The 20,938-nt window shown below is 59.7% G+C and overlaps 1 protein-coding gene across 1 annotated transcript in view; it reads left to right on the forward strand.

Moving 5' to 3' along the window:
• The window catches only part of BSN (bassoon presynaptic cytomatrix protein), an 89,729-nt gene that overhangs the window by 58,697 nt on the left and 10,094 nt on the right, over nucleotides 1-20,938 (forward strand). Inside the window, exons 3-5 of the mRNA XM_059940593.1 lie at nucleotides 3,966-4,850; nucleotides 12,222-12,689; nucleotides 13,138-19,782. Of these exons, the coding sequence (XP_059796576.1) occupies nucleotides 3,966-4,850; nucleotides 12,222-12,689; nucleotides 13,138-19,782 (7,998 nt within the window). The remainder of the gene's footprint in view (nucleotides 1-3,965; nucleotides 4,851-12,221; nucleotides 12,690-13,137; nucleotides 19,783-20,938) is intronic.

Genomic DNA, 20,938 nt, shown 5'->3' on the forward strand with positions numbered 1-20,938 from the left:
ATGGCACAATGGGTCCCCTTGCTGGCAAGAAGGATCAGCTTGACCGAAGCTGATGTCAGGCAGAACCATCTACCTCAGAGTAGCCCTGGGAAGTCCCCTTAGCTCCATCTCTGGGTCTTGGGACATAAAGTCTGTGACCTGCCCACCTCCTGGCCATGGGCCAAGGGCTTATGGAGATATTTGATAAGACTCTAAGAGAGGTTCCCTGTCACACTGGTAGAAGGCCATGCCCTCTGATTCTGGTGGGCAGCCAGCTAGGAGGGTACCCAGGAGCCACAGACACTGTGTCCAGCCGAGGAAGACTCTCGCTGTTGTTGGTTCCAGAGCCAGGGGAGCTGCCCCAGGCCTGGTCATGTATACCCAGCCTAGGTGGGCAGGTGGGCTGGTGGTGCGCAGCCATCTCTCTCCCTACCCAGTGGACAGCCTCCATCCCCCTAACACAGGGTAAGGACCTTGGGGTAGGGAGGAAGAGGTTGAGGATGAGCCCCTCCCAGCAAGCTTCTGAAGCTTCTGAAGTTCCACAGGGGAGGCAGAGAGGGAAGTCTTGCTGGGTTCAGAGAGATCCCCCAGTGAGCTTTCTCCTAGGGTGGCCTTGTGTGCTGGCCCTATCTGCCTGGGCCTGAGCCTGGGAGGGGTTGGGGGAGGGCACGGTCAAGGCTCCTGCTGTCTGGAAGAGGCTGGATAGAAATAGCTACGCCCATCTGGGAGATGAGTCACTGAGGGGTGTTTTAGCTGTTTCTTGGAGAGGTTCTATTTTAGGTGAGACGCCTGTGACAGCCTGGGTGATGGGGGCTGGGTAAGGGAAGGTTCTGGTGGTGAGTGCAGGAGTTTTAGCACAGGCCCTTGTTCAACCCTCTCCAGAACCCAAAGGAGGGTCACCCTGAAGTCCCAGGAGAAAGAGCCTTACCTCTCAGATTCCTCTTCCCGGGAAGTCCCACCTCAGGGCGTGCTGCAGAGACGGGACCTCCAGTGTGGGCTGCGCACCCACCACAGGAACTGAGTTTGTGGCTGCCGCCCTGGGCCAGGACCAGGCCTCCCCTCAAGAGGGTAACCATCTCCCAGGGTCCCTCTGAGGGTGAGCCAAAACAGCTCGCTCCTGGGAGCTCCCGCTTTTGATGGGAGTGAACCCCCATCACCCTCACCAAAAATGACTTTTCTAAAGGAGTCTTTGGGCTGAGTCCCAGGGACACAGATTGTTTCCTCTGTAGCTTTCTTTGTCCAAAGGTAGACAAAGCTGCCTTGGGTCTTCAAAGCATCTAGATGAGTCAACAGTTCCCGGTTTGGGGGATGGCTTCACTCCCCAGTGCTGCGGCATCACTGTTCTCATGGTTTCTAGAGCCAGGCTTGGTCTTTGAGTTTCGCAGGGGCAACTTCTAGACCCATGACTTGACTTGCATGAGGCTAAGCGGTCTGCAGAAGAGGCAGACATGCAAAAGGCCGCAGGCTGCAGCCTGCAGCTCAGGAGCTGGGCAGGGCTGGCAGGGCCAGTCTTGCCAGGAGTGCCACTTCCAAGCTGGGTTACTGTGAAAGCTGGTGGCTAAATCATACTAGACCTTGGTTTTCTCTACTGTGAAGATAAAATGCAAGAATGCCTGCGAACATGCCCTGTGTGGTGCAGGGTGCCAGGGGGTACTCATCAAAGTGCAGTCTTCTCCCTACTCCTTGGATGCTGCTCTTGGGCTGCTGGCAAGTCAGCCACAGCGGCAGCAGCACAGCCCTGTGACCTCAAGGCAGAGAGCAGGGCTGGAGGCACCCCTGAGGGTGGGCAGAAGGAGCTTTCTGCCCCAGGGACCAGACTGGACCTTTCCCTGGCAACTGGGCCACTGTGGTGCTTTCAAAGACTCTGGCTGCTCAACCATAGATGAGCGGACTTGGCCTCTGCCTTTCTGGTTGAGAAGGAGAAGCCTCCTCATGGGATGCTGAACCTCCATTCTCATGGCTGCGGCCTTGCAAGAGCTATGCCCCTATTAATAGGTTGTCAGGATTAATCCCACAGCAAGCATTTCTGGAGTGATCCCTACTGTGTGCCACACACTGTGCACTGTCCCAAGACCACCTAAACAAGAGCTCATGGGTGGGGCAAGGATACAGGAGACACCCAAAGGGACAAAGTAGCAGAAGCTTTGGGAAAGAATAAGTTCTGTGAAGAGGATAAAATGGGTGATTACCTGCAGAGTGCTTCGGAGGTATTTTCTTTCTTTCTTTTTTTTTAAAATATTTATTTATGTATTTATTTATTTGGCTGCGCCGGGTCTTAGTTGCAGCATGCGGGATCTTCGTTGCCACGTGTGGGATCTTTAGTTGCGGCATGTGGGCTCTTTAGTTGCAGCATGCAGGATCTAGTTCCCTGACCAGGGATCGAACCCGGGCGTCCTGCACTGGGAGCGTGGAGTCTTAACCACTGGACCACTAGGGAAGTCCCAGGTATTTTCGATTGTGTGGCCAGGGAGGGCCCTGTTGGTGAAGTGATACTCGGTTGAGACCTACATAGCTAGCAGCACCCGGGGGCAGAGGGAAGAGTGAGTGCAAAGGCCCTGGTTATAGAAGAGAGCTCAGAGGACCACTTGGCAGAACAGGAGGTCCGGCGTGTCTGGGGTGAGACAGCAAAGGGGAGAGGGCAGGAAAGGAGGCCAGAGAGAGGCATAGGCTGGGGTAGATCGGGGGCCTCATGGGTCACAGTAAAGAGTTCCCATGGTTAAGTGTGGTGGGAATCCACTAGAGGGGTTTGAGCCTGTAAATGACATTCTCTGATTTGTATGTGGATTTTTGGAGGAAGATGATATTGGCTCATGTAGCTGGAAGTCCGAGGGTAGACTTAAGGCAGAGCTGGATCCAGGGAATTGAGTAAAGTCGTCAGTTCTGCTAGTTCCTCTTAGTCTTAGCTCCACTTCCGACTGTCTCTTGATTTCATCCTTAGTGCCTCTCTGCAAGCAGGGCAAGAAGGCTACTGACCACTCCAAGGCTATGTCCTTCTGATGAGTGAGCCTATCTCCTGTTGTTCACTCACCCAGTAATATGGAAGGGCTCTGATTGGCCCTGTTTGCAAGGTCACATGCCCATCCCTGCACCCCTAGCTGCAACCAGTGATTGGCCCAACCTGAGTCATGAGCCTGCTGTCCTAGGGAGGAGTTAATGGCAGAGAGAAACTACACGTCCATCATGTGAACAGAAACACATGGCTTGTTTATTCTGGAGGCACAAATTATCCCATTTTCTTTAAAAAATTTTCTCTTCCTTAAGAAAGCAAAAGGCTTTTTTATTCTACTTACGTCACTTACATTGCATTACTTTGCCCTCACTTATTTTGCTCTCAAGATTGCTCATTTATATCTTGTCTCCTCAGCTAGACTCTAAGCTCCTCTAGGACAGGAATCATGGTTTCTTTTTATTTTCTATGCCTCCCTCTCGCACCTATTACTCTTCACTTCTTTATTCATTCTGCAAGTTTTTATTGAGTACCTATTGCATACCAGGCACTGTTCTAGGGCCATGCTTTCCCTCCTGGTTTATATTTTAAAAGGTCACTCTGGCTGCTGTGTGGAAACAGCCTGAAGGGGGCAGCAGGGGAAAGAAAGTGACCAGTTGGAGACTTCTGGGGTCATCCAACCAGGAGGATGGGAGCATGGATTGGTGAGGCGGGATGTGGAGATGGATGATGTACGCAGGTCTGAGGTACAGCCAGTGGCGTGGGGAGGACCCTGGCAGGCAGTCTGGCAGGCAGTGTGTTGGTAGTTGGGTGTGGGGAGTATGTGACTGCCTCTGCTTGGCTCCACGCACCTGGCAGCTCCTAGAGGGCAGGGCAGTGCTATCTGTCCCTCAGCCCACCTCCTGGCAGCCCAGAAACACCGGAGCCAGGCTTGGTGCCCCTGCCTGGAGCTGGCCCTGGCTGCTGTGGGCTGCAATGACCTGGACCATGGGCACCCCCAGTCCTGACCACCCTGATGACCATGATGCTTCCTCCTCAGGTGAAGGAGTGGCTCTGTCTGAACTGCCAGATGCAGAGGGCTCTAGGGATGGACATGACCACTGCGCCTCGCTCCAAGAGCCAGCAGCAGCTGCACTCCCCAGCCCTGTCTCCGGTCCACTCCCCAGCCAAACAGCCCCTGGGGAAGCCGGAGCAAGAAAGATCACGGGGCCCAGGGGGACCACAGCCTGGCCCCCACCAGGCTGAGACAGCCAGGGCCACCTCAGTGCCGGGGCCTGCCCAAGCAGCTGCCCCTCCGGAGGTGGGGAGGATGTCTCCTCAGCCCCCTCTCCCCATCAAGCCTTCCACAGCTGAGCCCAGGCCACCTGCAGGAGAGGCCCTGGCCAAAAGTGCCACCACAGCACCCTCTGGGCCTGGTGCTGCTGAGCAGACCCAGGAGGGCCTCACTGGGAAGCTCTTTGGCCTTGGTGCATCGCTGCTGACCCAGGCGAGCACCCTCATGTCTGTGCAGCCTGAGGCCGACCCCCAGGGCCAGCCTGCCCCCAGCAAGGGGCTGCCCAAGATCGTCTTCAGCGATGCCAGCAAGCAGGCTGGCCCAAGACCTCCAGGCTCAGGGCCCGGGTCTGGGCCAGCACCTGGAGCCAAAACTGAGCCTGGAGCTAAAACAGGTCCTGGATCAGGGCCTGGAGCCCTGGCGAGAACTGGGGGAACAACCAGTCCAAAGCATGGCAGAGCAGAACACCAGGCAGTGGCCAAGGCTGCTGCCAAGCCAAAGACCATGCCGAAGGAAAGGGCCACCTGCCCACTGTGCCAAGCTGAGCTCAACGTGGGCAGCAAGGGCCCCGCCAACTATAACACCTGCACCACCTGCAGACTCCAGGTGTGCAACCTGTGTGGCTTCAACCCGACGCCCCACCTGGTGGAGGTAAGAGAGCTGGACCAAGCATGTTCCCTTGGGCCTTGGTGAGGGGCCAAGGCCTGGGGTGATGGGCATGGGAGCCAGAAAGGACTGTAGAAATCTGGGTCTGTAGCAGTCACGGGGCTGCCCCTACACAGCTGCAGAGGGTCTATGCTCCCTTACCTGTCCCTGCCCCCGGCCTGTCCTTCCACTCAGAGAATTAACTGGCACAGTGGACAGAATAATGGTGCCCACTGCCTCTGACCGGCTGACCAGTGCCCTGAGGCTGGTCCCAGAGGTAGCCAGGTTCAGGAGGCCCTGAACCGGCCTCCGCATTCTTGGCTATCATGGGCATGGCCCTGATGGATGATGCCAACCCCTGCTGCGCATGCAGGAAGAACCTGAGGTCGTACCCTGCCCTCAGTCTGTGACTCTCACAGGGGTTGAAAGGCCGTTAGGCAGAGGGCTGTGCCCCCATGCCCAGGGCAGGGCAGAAGGCTTTCTTACAGCGGGGCAGCCCAGCCAGGCAGTGTCCTCCCTTCATCCCCTCGTCTGAGGTCGTGGGTATTGATATCTGCTTGTCAAAGCCACAGTCTTTGGTCCACATATTTTCCTGTGGCAGGGCCTAGCCCTCCTTGGGACTGTTCGTGGGGATGCTCAGAGATGCTCTTCTTACCCAGAGGGAAGTTTGAGGGAGTGCTGGGGTTGGGGGCTGTCTCTCTGCAGTCCCTCTTCCACAGGAGGGTTCTGGGCCCTGTGCAGAGCTGGGTGGAAGGGAGCAGGAGGCCTGGTGTTCTCTTGAAGCTTGGAGCCCAGCCTGGGAGGTTCAGAAGGTGCGGAGGAGGAGGTACCCTGGCAGAGCAGGACGAGCCTGGGCCGGAAGGCTGCTCTTGCTCCTGCCCTCACCTACTCTGCCCTGCCCAGGGCCATCCATGTGAACCCTACCTTGGCTGCCTTGCCCATAGCTGGGTGTGTCCCCTTCCGTGTGTGCCCTTGCGGTCTCTGATTGGCTCATCTTGGCAGGTGGATGTGTCCCCAGCTGTGTCATATCAGGAGATGTCAAGCTAAGCCCACTCCTCCTGCACACGGTAGCCGCCTGAGTCTTGGGGCCCCTGGGCTAAGCCATATGTGACTGATGGTTGGGCAGAGGAGTGTGGAGTGCAGACCACCGCTGGCCCAGAGACAACAGAGGAGTGTGTGGTGTAGTCATGGTCTCTGTGGCACCTTGTTGTGACTTGCCTTGGGCCAGGCCTCCATGGGAGCAGCCCACTGTGACACGGAAGACTACTTTGGCCGCCACAGGCCATATTTTCCAACATATAGGGAGGGGCGGCCTGAGCAAGACGAGTGACCTCCTCGTGTGATGCCTCATGTGATGCCCTCCAGGTCCTCACTGCCACCTCCCCAAGCCCTAGGTCCAGTGGCTCACTGGAGGATGGCTGGCCTGGCTGCCCAGAGAGGTGAGGGGGCACCAAGGGGTCACCACAGGGCCAGAGGAACTCCAGTCCAGAGCCAGGCATACACCCACTGCCGGGTGGGGCAGCCTGACGCTGAGCCCTGTTGGACTGCTGAGCTGGCCCAGCCTGGAGGACCCTTGTCCCTGAGGGACCTCCGGGCCCACATTTCCTCATTAAGCAGGATGTGCAGAGAGGAAGGGAAAACTGTCTCTGTCCAGGAGTATAAATGTTCCTGACAGTTCCTTTCAGCGACTTCTGGGCCAGGCCAGGGGAAGTGCTGATTCTGCCCAAACAGGAGTGTCTCAGTCACATGCTGACTCTGGGTGAACGGTCTGGATTCTGATCTCAGCCCCTCATTAGAGGCTTGGTTGTTGCCTCCCTGGACCCTGGAGCTTCTGCCCCTCGGTAGCTAGCGTTGCCCCTTGCCCCAATCCCTCCATGTCCTGCTGTCTCCATGTCCTGCCCCACTGCCACCTCCTTGGCCAGGGCCACCCTTGCCTCCACAGGACCTGTGGGTTCCATGGGCCTGATGGCAAAGCTGCTGGGCGTCCTGGTCCTAGATCTTCCCTACCCGCAGCTTCTGCTTCCCTGCCTCCTGCTCCTAACAGCAGTCAGAAGGTGGCCCAGCTTCTCTGACTCCGTTCTCCTCATGGCTCTGCTTGTTAATGCTGCTATCCCCAGAGGGCCTGTGGCTGCTCCTGGGGAAAGTGTGGATGGGCAGCCATCATGCCCCCTCCCGTGGTTCCCACCATGAGACCGTGCCACCATCATCCATCAGGGGTGCAAGCTGGGAGCCTGGGGTCATCCTCACCTCCCTCTCTCTCACCTCAGCACCCACTCCGTGAACCAAGCCCTGCTGGCTCTGCCTTCCCACTGGCACTAGACCCTGGCCTCTTCTTTTCATCCCTGCAGCCACGGCCCTACTCCAAGCCCTTGTCCTCCCTCACCCAGACAATGATCAGAACTTTCTCCCGGCTCTGCCTGCCTTCGGTCTTGCAAGAGGCTGGTAGGGAAGGGCTGGTGCTTGGTGTGTCCCCCTCCCCTGCCCTTCCCAGCTGAGGCTCTTAACCAGGCCATGGGCCATCTTTGGTCCCATCTTAGTGAATGGCCACTTGGCATTTAGAGCAATTTTGTGTTTTCCTGTGTGTTCTTGGTAAGAGGCTCCTGATTTTTCAGCAGGTGGCCCAGACACATCCTGCCTTGGGAGGGAGGTGGAGGGGTAGGTCTGCCTTGGCTGTCTCTCTCCATCTGGCTGTCTCTGTGCACAGCATGAGGCATGTCTGCATGCAGGCTGGGGGCCTGAGGGAGGGCCAGCTCCCCCCCAGGCCTGTTAGACCTGCTGTGGCTCCACCTGTGGGTGGAGCCACCTGTCTGGGCTGCCAGGGTGGGAATTACCCCAACTCTCTGAGCTGTAAAAACCTTTTTACCTTCTTTCTCAAGAGGGAGTCCAGAGCATACAATGGAGGAGGCAATAAGACTAGATCCCTTTTCTCTTTGAAATTTTCTCTGAAAAATTAACCATAGTGCTATAAAATGTGAGTCATTTCATGATTAACAGTTGTTGATTCCAAATTTTTTACCTATTTATCTTTTTGAAAGATAATAGTACCCTCTGGCTTAATTTTTAATTGGCTTTCGGTTCAAAATAGAGTTTGTGAAGAAATTAGTGGAGTTGGAGTTGTTACTGTAACACTGCCCGTTTCTTATCTTATTATAATTGCCAAAATACAAGCCGTGGCCTTGAGAAGTCAGGCCTCCCTGGGCAAAGGGCCTGGCACCTGTGATGTGTGGGACGGGCTGGGCCTGTTTGGGGTGGGGGTTGCCTCTGCTCTAGACCTGCTTCAGTCTGCCTGTGGGGTAGTGATCTCAGGGAGACCTGTTTCCTCCCTTGTGAAATGGTGGCCATAGTTCTCCCTCTTAGGTTTCTGTGAGAACCAGGTTGAGATGCCATACTTCAGATACTTGTGCGAGGTCCAACACACAGTCAGCCCTTGAGCCAGGAGATTGGAACCAGAGTGTCCTAAAAGAGGGTCTCTGTACAGGAAAGAAAGAGTCCCCACCAGCCCCTACTACTTGGGTATGAATTGACCCCGTGGCCAGTGCAAGATCCTCGTCTCATGAGGGATGGCCACAGGGAATGGACACATTTGGTGCTGGAGCATGAGGAGAGCACAGCCCAAACATAAAGGCAAACGTTGGGGATATCAGGGAGGATTCCTCTTATCGGAGGCAGAGGTCCCCAAAAGGGGAGCCTACGCATGTCTGGGGACAGGGAAGGGCAGGGCAAGAGTCAGGAGAGGAACAGCAGCACCGTCGATGGCCATGCCTGTGGTCCAGTGTGCAAGTCTTGGGCTCTTTTATTTTTAACCTCTGGGCATCCTTTTCTCAGGAGTTCTCATCCACTGCCCCTGGTCTGGCAGTGGGGCTGGGGCTATGTTGGGCTAGGCAGCCAGTCCGGTGTCGCTGTAACCGTACGGACACCTAGGCCAGCTCCACATGCAGAGAGACTGTGTTCTGCAGGGTCATTCAGGCTGTGTCAGACAGTGCAGGGAGGATGCCCAGCTTCCAGTGCAGCCTCGCTGGGCTCTCTTGGCCCATGAGGTGCAGCAGGCAGTGATTCCGGAAGGTAGCAGGTCTCACCTGCCTGTGGGGTACCCTACCAACTCTCTCAGATAATTCACTTCCCCTGCCTCGCCCCGAACCCACCTAGCTCCATCTGAAGGTATGCACATCTACGCCTCCCACCGTTATTAGGTGGCAATAGCCCTTGGGGGATTCCTACCTTCCTGCCCCCAGAAAGGAACTGGGCAGAGGGAGGCAAGGCAGAAATGGTCATCAGAGCCTCCCATGTCCATCCCCAGGTCCCAGATTGTCCCCTGCCCACTTGCCAAAGGGGGTAGGAAAAGGGGCAAGTGAGCAGCAGCTCCCCAAGGGCTGGGGCTGGATGAGGGAGAGTATGACAGAGAACGTGCAAGTGAATGATTGAATGAGGGGGGTAAACCCTAAAGGGGGAGAGGGAATGCATGAACAGGGAATGAAGGAGCGGGGTGGGGGTGGGGGCATGAAGTGAGGGGCAGAGATGAGAGCAACGTGAATAGAGGAGTCAGGGCCTCAGTTTGCAGCTGCATTCCAGCCCCCAGGCACAGCCTGCCTCCCATCCCATCCCCATCCTTGGCCAGGTCTCCCCTGGCTGCACCTCTAGTGGCCCCAATGCCCTGTACCCTTCTCCCACCACCCCCAGAGGGCTGGGGAAGGGCCTCCAGCAGCCAGGTCAGCTGTTTATTTTTAGCTCTTACCTCACATGCCTCCTCCTGCCTGCCCTCCCTCCCTCCCTCCTTCCCTCACTGCCTGCTGTAGCAGAGCCAGGAGCAAGAGGGCCAGCTGGGCAGCCCCTTCTGCAGCCTGGCTGCCTCTGTGAGAAAGCGTGGGAAGGAACGAAACCCCGGGGAGCATGTGACCACAGTTGACATGCTCTGCTGAGGGCTGGGCCTCTGGGCTCAGGTAAGCAGGCCACTGCAGGGGCTGCCTCTGAGCTCTTGGCATTAGGTCTGTCGCCTCCATCCAGGCCACCCTTCCAAGGTGCCCTTGCTTCATTTGGACTGTCACTTCTGGGGTGGGGTCTGCAGGCCAGAGGTGGAGGTCGGAGGTTTGCCAAGCCAGCAAGGTGAGCCAAAGCAGATGACAGAACCTTCAGAGGCCTAACCTGGCTGGCTGTGTGCATGGACCCAAGGTGGAGTCAGGGCAGTGTTGCCTTGGGCCAGCCCCCTGTCTAGGCCCAGATCCTAACCCCATCATGCTGATCCTGAGGCTAGGGAAGGGGCTGTTTGCTCATTTCCAGAACTCTCTCTGGGCCTTTGCTAACACCCCTCCCACTTCTCTAGGATCATTTTGCCACCTTACAGTCCTCTCTGACATGGAGGGAGTTCCACTGTGACCTCAGGTGACGCTGGGGGAACGTGGATGGGATTCCTGGCTCAACCCATCCAGCACTCTCCCTAGGCACCAAGTGAGCCCAAGACCCAGCAAGTGGCCAGCACCCATTGCTTCATAGGAGTTTGTATGGGGGATACACAGAGCATCAGATAAGGTCCAGGGGAGTCAGCAGTGGTGCTAGAGCCAGGCCCTACAAGGAACAGGGTAAGTACCCGCAGGACCTCTGAAGGGTCCCCCTCCATAGCTGAGCCCCTCTGCTCAGGACCTGTGTGTGGAATTAGGCCTCCAGGCAGAGTTGGAGCTCCAATCTCAGGGAAGCGGTCTCAAGGCCCTGAGTAACAAGCTTGTGGAGCAGACCTATCCCTCAGTCAACACCAAGGCCCTGCCACCCGCCTGACCTGGCCTCTGCTGGGGCCCAGGGCAGAGATGTGGTGTGTAGCTTTGTGGGCAGGAAATCAGGTCAGAATCATTGATATGGCACTTGCCATGGTGGCCTGTGGATGCCAGGCTGAGGACAGGCATCCTGGAGGTACCATGCTTCCAAGGCTCTGCCAGGTGGGCTAGGGTCTGACTTGGGCCCAGGGGCAGTGTGTGAGGTAAGGGTGCTGAGGATGCTGGCCCACTTTGGGCTGGTGAGGGCCAAGGGCCACCTCTTTGCCCTGTCCCTGGCTCTTTGACCTTGTGGTTCTGTGTCCTCTGGTTCCCCTGATGCCCCATCCTAGTGGTCAAGCTGCTGGTGGGAGCCTGAGTGTCTTGGCACCCCGATGTGCAACAGTAGGACAGTAGGGGTGCCGAGGCTCTGCATCCCTGGGACAAGAGCAGGCACAGGTGTGTGCTGTTACTCTCATTCCCCGCCCAACCCTCCCTCGTGGGCCAGGACAGGGCCTCAAGTCTTGCCAAGGAGGAGCCCTGACTCTGGAGGAGGCTCCTGGGAGACATGCTCCTGCCAGCTTCTGACCTGCTACAGAAATCACCCGCTCAGGGCTTGGGATGCTCGACCCTCTCCCTGTGCAGACAGTGGGACCTGGGAGGTTAGACTTGGTTTCTGGTGTTCTGGGAACTTCACCATTGATGCCCATGTCATACTCAGAATGACCTCTTTGGGGCTCTGGGTTCCAAGAAGGCTGCATGCCAGCCTGTGTGTCCGTCTTAGTCATGGCTATGTCTCCAGTCCCCAGCACTTAGACTGACACAGAGAGGGTAATCCTGAAACTGTTGGACTGATGGTTGAGGATTTGATCCTAGCCCAACTCTGGAGGAAGCAGGGCCCCTGGTCCAAGGGCTGGCACACACAGTTCCCATCGGAAGAACAGCCCAGAGGCCGGGGGAGCAGGAGGAGGCTTTCGCCTGGCGTCTTTGCTGGCCTAAGACAAGGTGACTTGGGCTGGGGGGTGTGAACAGAGGGGACTGCTCAGCTCCATCCCCCACCCCCAAGCAGGGCTTCCCCCAGACAGCCTCCCCTGGCCCCACGAGCCTGCACCCTCCCAGCACAGCCCTTACTTGGGTGTGGAGAAGGATGGTATCTGAGGCCTGAGAGCTAGGAGGCTGGGGCGGGGCAGTGCCTCTGGGAGGTGCTCCTTGCCTGATGCTGTTCCTGGTCTGCGGGGGCTCTCACCTGGGGGACTCTGCACCCTTCCCAGAAGCTGTTCATGCCCTGGGGGTGAGTCCCCAGCGCCCCTTCTTCTCCAGATACTGTGCTGCTTTTGTAGCCTCCCCTCTCAAACAGGTTCTCCTCCTTTTCAGGCCAAGTGAAAAGCTCTCTATGGGGTAAGGAAGCGACCCTTCCTTTGGGTTTGTCTTTTTAACTCTACATATGCATCTAAAGGATGGGGCGTCTGTCATTTGGGGGCAACAAACGTATCAGTCTTTTTCTCCTCGTGCCTTTAGTGTCATGCTTTGGGAGATTTTCTCCTCCTTAAGTTTACAGAAATAGTCACAGGAATAATCTTTGAGTACTTCAGTGTCTTTGTGATTTTCATCAAACCCCTCCTCTCTCGTTTCCTTACAGAAAACCGAGTGGCTCTGTCTGAACTGCCAAACTAAGCGGCTGCTGGAGGGCAGCCTGGGAGAGCCGACCCCACTGACCCTGCCCGCCTCACGGCAGCCCCCTGTAGGGGCCCCTCACCATGCAGCTGGAACAGCCCCTCCGAAGCAGAAAGGGCCACCAGGGCTGGGCCAGCCATCAGGCCCCCCACCTGCCAAGGCCAGTCCCCTGCCCACCAAGGCCAGTCCCCTTCCTACCAAGGCCAGTCCCCAAGCCAAGCCCCTCAGGGCTTCTGAACCCATCAGGACCCCGAGCAGTGCCCAGGAAAAGAAGACAGGAATCCCAGCTAAAGCTGAGCCGGTGCCGAAGCCACCTCCAGAGACTACCCTGCCCCCTGGGACTCCTAAAGCAAAGGCTGGGGTGCGGAGGACTGAACCTGCCACCCCCGTCAAGGCGGGGGTTCCAGAAGCCCCCAAGGGTAGGGAGGCGGAGGTCAGTCTCATTTACTTCCCAGGGATCCTAGCTTTCAGGCAGGGCAATCTAGAGAAGGGCTTAACTCCCTGCGGGACTGGGATGTAGACCTGGGACAGGCCCTTTGGGGCCACAGAGGACAGCAGGGATGCCTAGATGAGGCCCTAGAGGGCCTGGAGCCTGTGAGTTCTAGGCCGATTCTGTGTCTGACACCTTATTGGATGCTTTGCTGGGTTCTGCTGCCATTAGGTTTAGTAAAATTTCTCTTTGAGAACCTAGGGCTGCTTGGGGTTTGACATGGAACCTGTAAGTTATTCAAGACCAGAGCAATGGAGTGGGTGGTGGGCCCTGATCCCCTGGGAGGTGGAGGTACCCTTCCCCAGGGCTCTGGGTTGACGGAGAGGGCTGGATTCCCCCCCACGAGCTGTCTGCCATGGGGAGTCAGCATCTGCTTCTCACCCTGCTGCAGGAGCCGGTGGGCAAGCCTTACTCTCAGGACCTGTCTCGGAGCCCGCAGAGCCTCAGCGACACAGGCTATTCCTCCGATGGTGTCTCCAGCTCCCAGAGTGAGATCACAGGCATTGTGCAGCAGGAGGTGGAACAGCTGGACAGTGCAGGCGCGACAGGGCCACGCCCGCCCAGCCCCTCTGAGCTCCACAAGGTGGGGAGCAGCATGAGGCCTTCGCTGGAGGCCCAGGGCCCGGCCCCCAGTGGTGAGCGGAGCAAGCCACCCTACGGCAGTGGTGAGGAGCAGAAGCGGCGGCCCCACTCCTTGTCCATCATGCCCGAGGCCTTCAACTCGGATGAGGAGCTGGAGGATATCCTGGAGGAAGAAGACTCTTCGGAGTGGGGGCGCCGGAGGGAGCAGCAGGACACGGCTGAGTCCTCAGACGACTTTGGCAGCCAGCTGAGGCACGACTACGTGGAGGACAGCAGTGAGGGTGGCCTGTCCCCTCTTCCGCCCCAGCCCCCATCCCGGGCAGCAGAACTGACGGATGAGGAGTTCATGAGGCGGCAGATCCTGGAGATGAGTGCCGAAGAAGACAACCTGGAGGAGGATGACGCTGCCCCCGCTGGGCACGGCCCGGTCAAACATGGCTCCCAGAAGGGCAGCCCCCGGCCCAGGCCCGAGCCCAGCCAAGAGCCGGGAGCGCTGCCCAAGAGGCGCCTGCCCCACAACGCCACCACGGGCTATGAGGAGCTGCTTTCCGAGGGAGGCCCAGCAGAGGCCGCAGATGGCACTGGGGCTCTGCAGGGCGGGCTCCGCCGCTTCAAGACCATCGAGCTCAATAGCACGGGCAGCTACGGCCATGAGCTGGACCTGGGCCAAGGCCCCGACCCCAGCCTGGACCGGGAGCCCGAGCTGGAGATGGAGAGCCTGACAGGCTCGCCTGAGGACCGCTCCCGCGGGGAGCACTCCTCCACACTGCCGGCCTCCACGCCCAGCTACACCTCGGGCACCTCGCCCACCTCCCTGTCCTCGCTGGAGGAGGACAGCGACAGCAGCCCCAGCCGCCGGCAGCGGCTGGAAGAAGCCAAGCAGCAGCGCAAGGCCCGGCACCGCTCACATGGGCCCCTGCTGCCCACCATCGAGGACTCCTCAGAGGAGGAGGAGCTGCGGGAAGAGGAGGAGCTGCTGCGCGAGCAGGAGAAGATGCGGGAGGTGGAGCAGCAGCGCATCCGCAGCACGGCCCGCAAGACCCGGCGTGACAAGGAGGAGCTGCGGGCCCAGCGGCGGCGTGAGCGCTCCAAGACCCCCCCCAGCAACCTGTCACCCATTGAGGATGCCTCCCCCACGGAGGAGCTGAGGCAGGCGGCCGAGATGGAGGAGCTGCATCGTTCCTCCTGCTCCGAATACTCGCCCTCACCCTCCCTTGACTCAGAGGCTGAAGCCCTGGATGGTGGCCCCCCTCGGCTCTACAAGTCAGGCAGTGAGTACAACCTGCCCACCTTCATGTCCCTCTACTCTCCAACCGAGTCGCCCTTGGGCAGCACCACCACTCCCAGTTCCGGCCGGCCCCTCAAGAGCGCTGAGGAGGCCTACGAGGAGATGATGCGGAAGGCCGAGCTGCTCCAGCGGCAACAAGGCCAGGCAGCAGGGAGCCGTGGGCCCCATGGTGGCCCCTCTCAGCCCATAGGCCCCCGGGGCCAGGGTTCCTTTGAATACCAGGACACCCCAGACCATGACTATGGTGGGGCTGCTCAGCCGGCCTCGGAGGGCACGCCAGCCAGCCTGGGAGCAGCCGTGTACCAGGAGATCCTTCAGACGTCACAAAGCATTGCCCGCATGCATCAGGCCTCCTCACGGGACCTGGCCTTTGCTGAGGACAAGAAGAAGGAGAAGCAGTTTCTGAATGCCGAGAGTGCATACATGGACCCAATGAAACAAAATGGCGGCCCGCTTACCCCTGGTACCAGTCCCACCCAGCTCGCCGCCCCTGTGTCCTTCTCCACCTCCACCTCCTCTGACAGCAGTGGGGGCCGAGTCATTCCCGATGTCCGTGTTACTCAGCATTTTGCAAAGGAGCCTCAGGACCCCCTCAAGCTGCACAGCTCTCCTGCCTCCCCCAGCTCTGCCTCCAAGGAAGTAGGCCTAACCTTTACCCAGGGCCCTGGGACTCCAGCCTCCACAGCTGTGGCTCCTTGTCCGGCTGGCCTGCCACGAGGGTACGTGACTCCGACTTCCCCAGCAGGCTCTGAGCGCAGCCCTTTGCCCTCTTCCACTGGCCACAGCTATGGACAGAGCCCAACCACTGCAAACTATGGGTCTCAAACTGAGGAGCTACCCCAGCCCCCCCGTGGCCCTGCTGTCAGTGGACGGGCTGCCAGAGAGAAACCCCTGAGTGTGAGTGATGGCGAGAGTGGCACCCCGCAGACCTCCCGGGGATATTCCTACTTTGCAGGCTCCAGCCCCCCTCTCTCTCCATCTTCTCCCTCAGAGAGTCCCACATTCTCCCCTGGCAAGCTGGGCCCAAGGGCCACAGCAGAGTTCTCTACACAGACGCCAAGCCTGACCCCTGCCTCGGACATGCCACGGAGCCCTGGTGCCCCCACCCCGACACCCACAGTGGCTCAGGGCACACAGACGCCACACCGACCCAGCACGCCTCGCCTGGTATGGCAGCAGTCCTCTCAGGATGCCCCCTTTATGGTCATCACACTGGCGTCAGATGCCTCCAGCCAGACCAAGATGGTCCATGCCAGTGCCTCCACCTCCCCAGTGTGCTCACCCATTGACACCCAGCCCACCACCCACAGCTACAGCCAGACAACACCTCAGCTGCCCCCAGAGCCACCTGGGCCACCTGGCTTCCCACGGGCAGCCAGTGCTGGTGCAGATGGGCCCCTGGCACTATACGGCTGGGGCGCCCTCCCTGCTGAGAACATCTCCCTGTGCCGGATCTCCTCTGTCCCTGGAACATGTAGGGTCGAGCCCGGCCCCAGGCCCCCTGGCAGTGCCGTGGTAGACCTTCGCACAGCCGTCAAGCCCACGCCCATCATCCTCACTGACCAGGGCATGGACCTGACCTCTCTTGCTGTGGAAGCAAGGAAGTACGGCCTTGCTCTGGATCCAATCCCAGGACGGCAGTCTACCGCTGTACAGCCTTTGGTTATCAACCTCAATGCTCAGGAGCAGACCCATGCCTTCCTCAGTACCGCCACCACCGTGAGCATCACCATGGCCTCATCTGTGCTCATGGCTCAGCAGAAGCAGCCTGTGGTCTATGGAGACCCCTTCCAGAGCCGGCTGGACTTTGGCCAGGGTGCGGGTAGCCCCGTGTGCCTGGCCCAGGTCAAGCAGGTAGAGCAGGCCGTCCAGACAGCCCCGTACCGTGGTGGGCCCCGAGGAAGACCCAGGGAGGCCAAGTTTGCCAGGTATAACCTGCCCAACCAGGTGGCACCTCTGGCCAGAAGGGATGTTTTGATCACTCAGGTGGGCACTGCCCAGAGTGTTGGCCTCAAGTCAGGCCCAGTGCCAGAGCCTGGTTCCGAACCCCATCGGGCCACCCCTGCAGAGCTGCGGTCACACGCCTTGCCAGGTGCCAGGAAGCCACATACAGTGGTGGTGCAGATGGGAGAAGGCACAGCAGGCACTGTGACCACACTGCTCCCAGAGGAGCCGGCAGGTGCCCTGGACCTCACTGGGATGAGGCCCGAGAGCCAGCTGGCATGCTGTGATATGGTCTACAAGTTCCCCTTTGGCAGTAGCTGCACAGGTACCTTTCACCCCGCCCCCAGCGCACCTGAGAAGAGTGTGGCAGATGTTGCCCCACCCAGCCAAAGCAGCGGCCCCTTCTACAGTCCCCGGGACCCTGAGCCTCCCGAGGCCCCCACCTACCGGGCACAGGTGGTCGGGGGGCCTGTGCCCCATGAGGAGCAGAGGCCCTACCCACAGGGCCTCCCTGGCAGGCTGTACTCCTCCATGTCCGACACCAATTTGGCTGAGGCTGGCCTCAACTACCACACCCACAGGATTGGTCACCTCTTCCAGGGCCCTGGACGAGACTCAGCCATGGACCTCAGCTCACTGAAGCACTCCTACAGCCTGGGCTTTGCAGATGGACGCTACCTTGGGCAGGGCTTGCAGTATGGTTCATTCACGGACCTACGTCATCCCACAGACCTTTTGACTCACCCGCTTCCCATGCGGCGCTACAGCTCAGTGTCAAACATCTACTCAGACCATAGGTATGGCCCACGGGGAGATGCATCTGGCTTCCAGGAGGCCAGCCTGGCCCAGTACAGCGCCACCACGGCCCGTGAGATCAGCCGTATGTGTGCTGCCCTCAACTCCATGGACCAGTACAGAGGGCGGCGTGGCAGTGGTGGCGGTGGCCCCGACCTCATGCAGTATCAGCCCCAGCCGGGGCTCAGTGCCCCGCAAGGTCTGGCTCCCCTCAGACCTGGCCTCCTTGGGAACCCCACCTTCCCGGAGGGCCACCCAAGTCCTGGGAACCTGGCCCAGTACAGGCCTACAGCAGCCCAGGGAACAGCAATCAGACAGCTGCTGCCATCCACAGCCACTGTGCGTGCAGCCGACGGCATGATCTACTCGACTATCAACACTCCAATCGCTGCAACACTGCCCATCACCACCCAGCCTGCCTCAGCACTGCGGCCCATGGTGCGTGGTGGCATGTACAGGCCTTATGCATCCGGAGGAGTCACAGCCGTGCCACTCGCCAGCCTGACACGCATGCCCATGATTGCCCCCCGGGTACCTCTTGGGCCCACAGGGCTGTACCGATATCCTGTACCAAGTAGATTCCCCACTGCTTCCAGCGTTCCACCTGCTGAGGGTCCTGTCTACCTGGGGAAGCCTGCCGCTGCCAAGGCCCCAGGGGCTGGGGGCCCACCAAGGCCAGAGCTGCCAGCAGGGGCTGCTCGGGAAGAGCCTCTTTCCACAGCCACCCCTGCTGCTGTCAAGGAGGCTGTAGCAGCCCCAGCCCCAGCCCCAGCCCCAGCGGCTGGCCAGAAGCCGCCAGTAGATGCTGCTCCTGGGGGCGGCAGTGGGGCCCTCAGCCGGCCAGGGCTCGAGAAGGAGGAAGCATCACAGGAGGAGAGGCAGCGGAAGCAGCAGGAGCAGCTGCTACAGCTGGAGCGAGAGCGGGTGGAGTTAGAAAAGCTGCGGCAGCTGCGGCTGCAGGAGGAGCTGGAGCGGGAGCGTGTGGAGCTGCAGAGGCACCGCGAGGAAGAGCAGCTGCTGGTGCAGCGGGAGTTGCAGGAGCTGCAGACCATCAAGCACCACGTGCTGCAGCAGCAGCAGGAGGAACGGCAGGCTCAGTTCGCCCTGCAGCGGGAGCAGCTAGCACAGCAGCGTCTGCAGCTGGAGCAGATCCAGCAGCTGCAGCAGCAGCTGCAGCAGCAGCTGGAGGAACAGAAGCAGCGGCAGAAGGCTCCCTTCCCTGTGGCCTGTGAGGCACCCGGTCGAGGGCCTCCCCCAGCTGCCACAGAGCTGGCTCAGAATGGCCAGTACTGGCCACCCCTGACCCACGCGGCCTTCATTGCCGTGCCTGGGCCTGAGGGGCCTGGGCAGCCTCGTGAGCCCGTGCTGCACCGGGGTCTCCCCAGCTCCGCCTCGGACATGTCACTGCAGACTGAGGAGCAGTGGGAGGCAGGCCGCAGTGGCATCAAGAAGCGGCACTCCATGCCACGCCTGCGGGACGTGTGCGAGCCAGAGTCAGGGCCTGAGCCCTGTGTGGTCAGGAGGATTGCAGACAGCAGCGTGCAGACGGATGATGAGGATGGAGAGGGCCGCTACCTCCTGACCCGGCGGCGCCGGGCACGGCGGAGTGCTGACTGCAGCGTGCAGACGGACGACGAGGACAGCGCCGAGTGGGAGCAGCCAGTGCGCCGCCGCAGGTCCCGTCTTTCCCGCCACTCAGACTCTGGCTCCGACAGCAAGCACGATGCTACTGCCTCATCATCCACTGCCGCCCCCGCCATGAGGGCCATGAGCAGCGTGGGCATCCAGACCATCAGCGACTGCTCCGTGCAGACAGAGCCTGACCAGCTGCCCAGAGTCTCTCCAGCCATCCACATCACAGCTGCCACCGACCCCAAGGTGGAGATCGTCAGGTACATATCGGCGCCAGAGAAGACTGGGCGTGGGGAGAGCCTGGCCTGCCAGACGGAGCCGGATGGGCAGGCCCAGGGTGCGGCCGGGCCGCAGCTTGTAGGGCCAACTGCCATCAGCCCCTACCTGCCTGGCATCCAGATCGTCACCCCAGGGCCCCTGGGCAGATTCGAAAAAAAGAAGCCAGATCCCTTGGAGATTGGATACCAGGCCCACCTGCCCCCGGAGTCCCTCTCACAGCTTGTGAGCCGCCAGCCTCCCAAGTCCCCCCAGGTCCTCTACTCACCAGTCTCACCCCTGTCCCCACACCGGCTCCTGGACACCTCCTTTGCTTCCAGTGAGAGGCTGAACAAGGCTCACGTGAGTCCCCAGAAGCACTTCACGGCTGACAGCGCTCTCCGCCAGCAGACGCTGCCGCGCCCCATGAAGACCCTGCAGCGGTCCCTGTCTGACCCTAAGCCCCTCAGCCCCACCGCCGAGGAGTCTGCCAAAGAGAGGTTCTCCCTCTACCAGCACCAGGGGGTACTGGGTAGCCAGGTATGGGCACAGGGGCTGGTCCAGGGTGGGACAGGGGTCTCTGCCTAGCCTGGGGGGCCCCACAGGGAGGGGCATCTCCTGGGGTGGGGGTGGAGTCACCTCCAGCTCCAGAGGCCCAGAGCTAGGAGTCGAGGAATGGATGCATATCTCGATGCACATCCAGTGGAGCCCGCAGCCCAGCAAGGACATCCTGGGCAAAACACACTCACACTTGGGCCCCCACGACTATCCAGACCCTGCTAGAAACTTCAGCCTCACCCTAGCACTGCCTCTTCACAGCCCGTATCTAGTCCAGTCCCTGCCACCTCCCCCTTCAGGCCTCCTCAGCTCTCCCCTCCAGCCTGGGCCCCTCCTACTCCATATCTCTTCTTTGGATGTTTCCTGAGAAAATAGCACCGACCTGGCTGGGCTGCTCCCCACTCCCCAGCCCCGGCCTGGCTCCCTTGCCCCACAGGAAGCCAAAGCCCTTTGGACTACCATTCAAGGCCCATTCCAGTGGGCTGCAGCGTGCTCTCTGCCTCATCTTGTCCCATGCCCCTATCTGGCCCTCAGCAAATCTGTTTACACACCTGTCTGCTGCCCTAGATAGGGGCTCCTGGAGTCTAAACTCACCCTCATCTGTGGCTTTAGTTGCCAATGATGTCCCGGGACTGTGAGAGGTGGCCTGCATGTTAGGAAGATGGGGGTTGCAAGGGACTGACACCAAGGACTTTGAGTGCCAGGCCAGGAGGGGGTTGGGATTTTCTCAAAGGCCCTTGGAGCTTCTGGGTGTTTCAGGCAGGTGAGACAGGACAAGATGGGTATCTTAGAAAGTTTCCTAGGCAGAATATGGGCAGATGGACTGAAGGAAGTGATTGCACAGTGGCCCTGGGGAGAGCGCCTAGGAGCCAGAGGCACTGGAAGGTATATTTACCCGTTTTCTGAGTGTGATGCAGAGAGGAGAGAGGTGAGGCCTCAGTGGGTGGGGTTGTGGAGGTGAGTCTGGGTTGTGGAGAGCCCTAGGGTATGCAGGCTAGAGGGGTGTGGGTGGGATCAGGATTCTGGGCTGGCAGGGAAGGCACGTCAGAGAGGCAGGTGGTCTTGGCTCCGTGCTAGGGTCGGCACAGAGGTCCCATGGGCTGGCCATGGGGGGTGCCACGCCACGATGGGCACTCAT

This window comes from Balaenoptera ricei, chromosome 11, assembly GCF_028023285.1.
Source record: "Balaenoptera ricei isolate mBalRic1 chromosome 11, mBalRic1.hap2, whole genome shotgun sequence".
In the NCBI taxonomy this organism is placed as follows: Eukaryota; Metazoa; Chordata; class Mammalia; order Artiodactyla; family Balaenopteridae; genus Balaenoptera; species Balaenoptera ricei.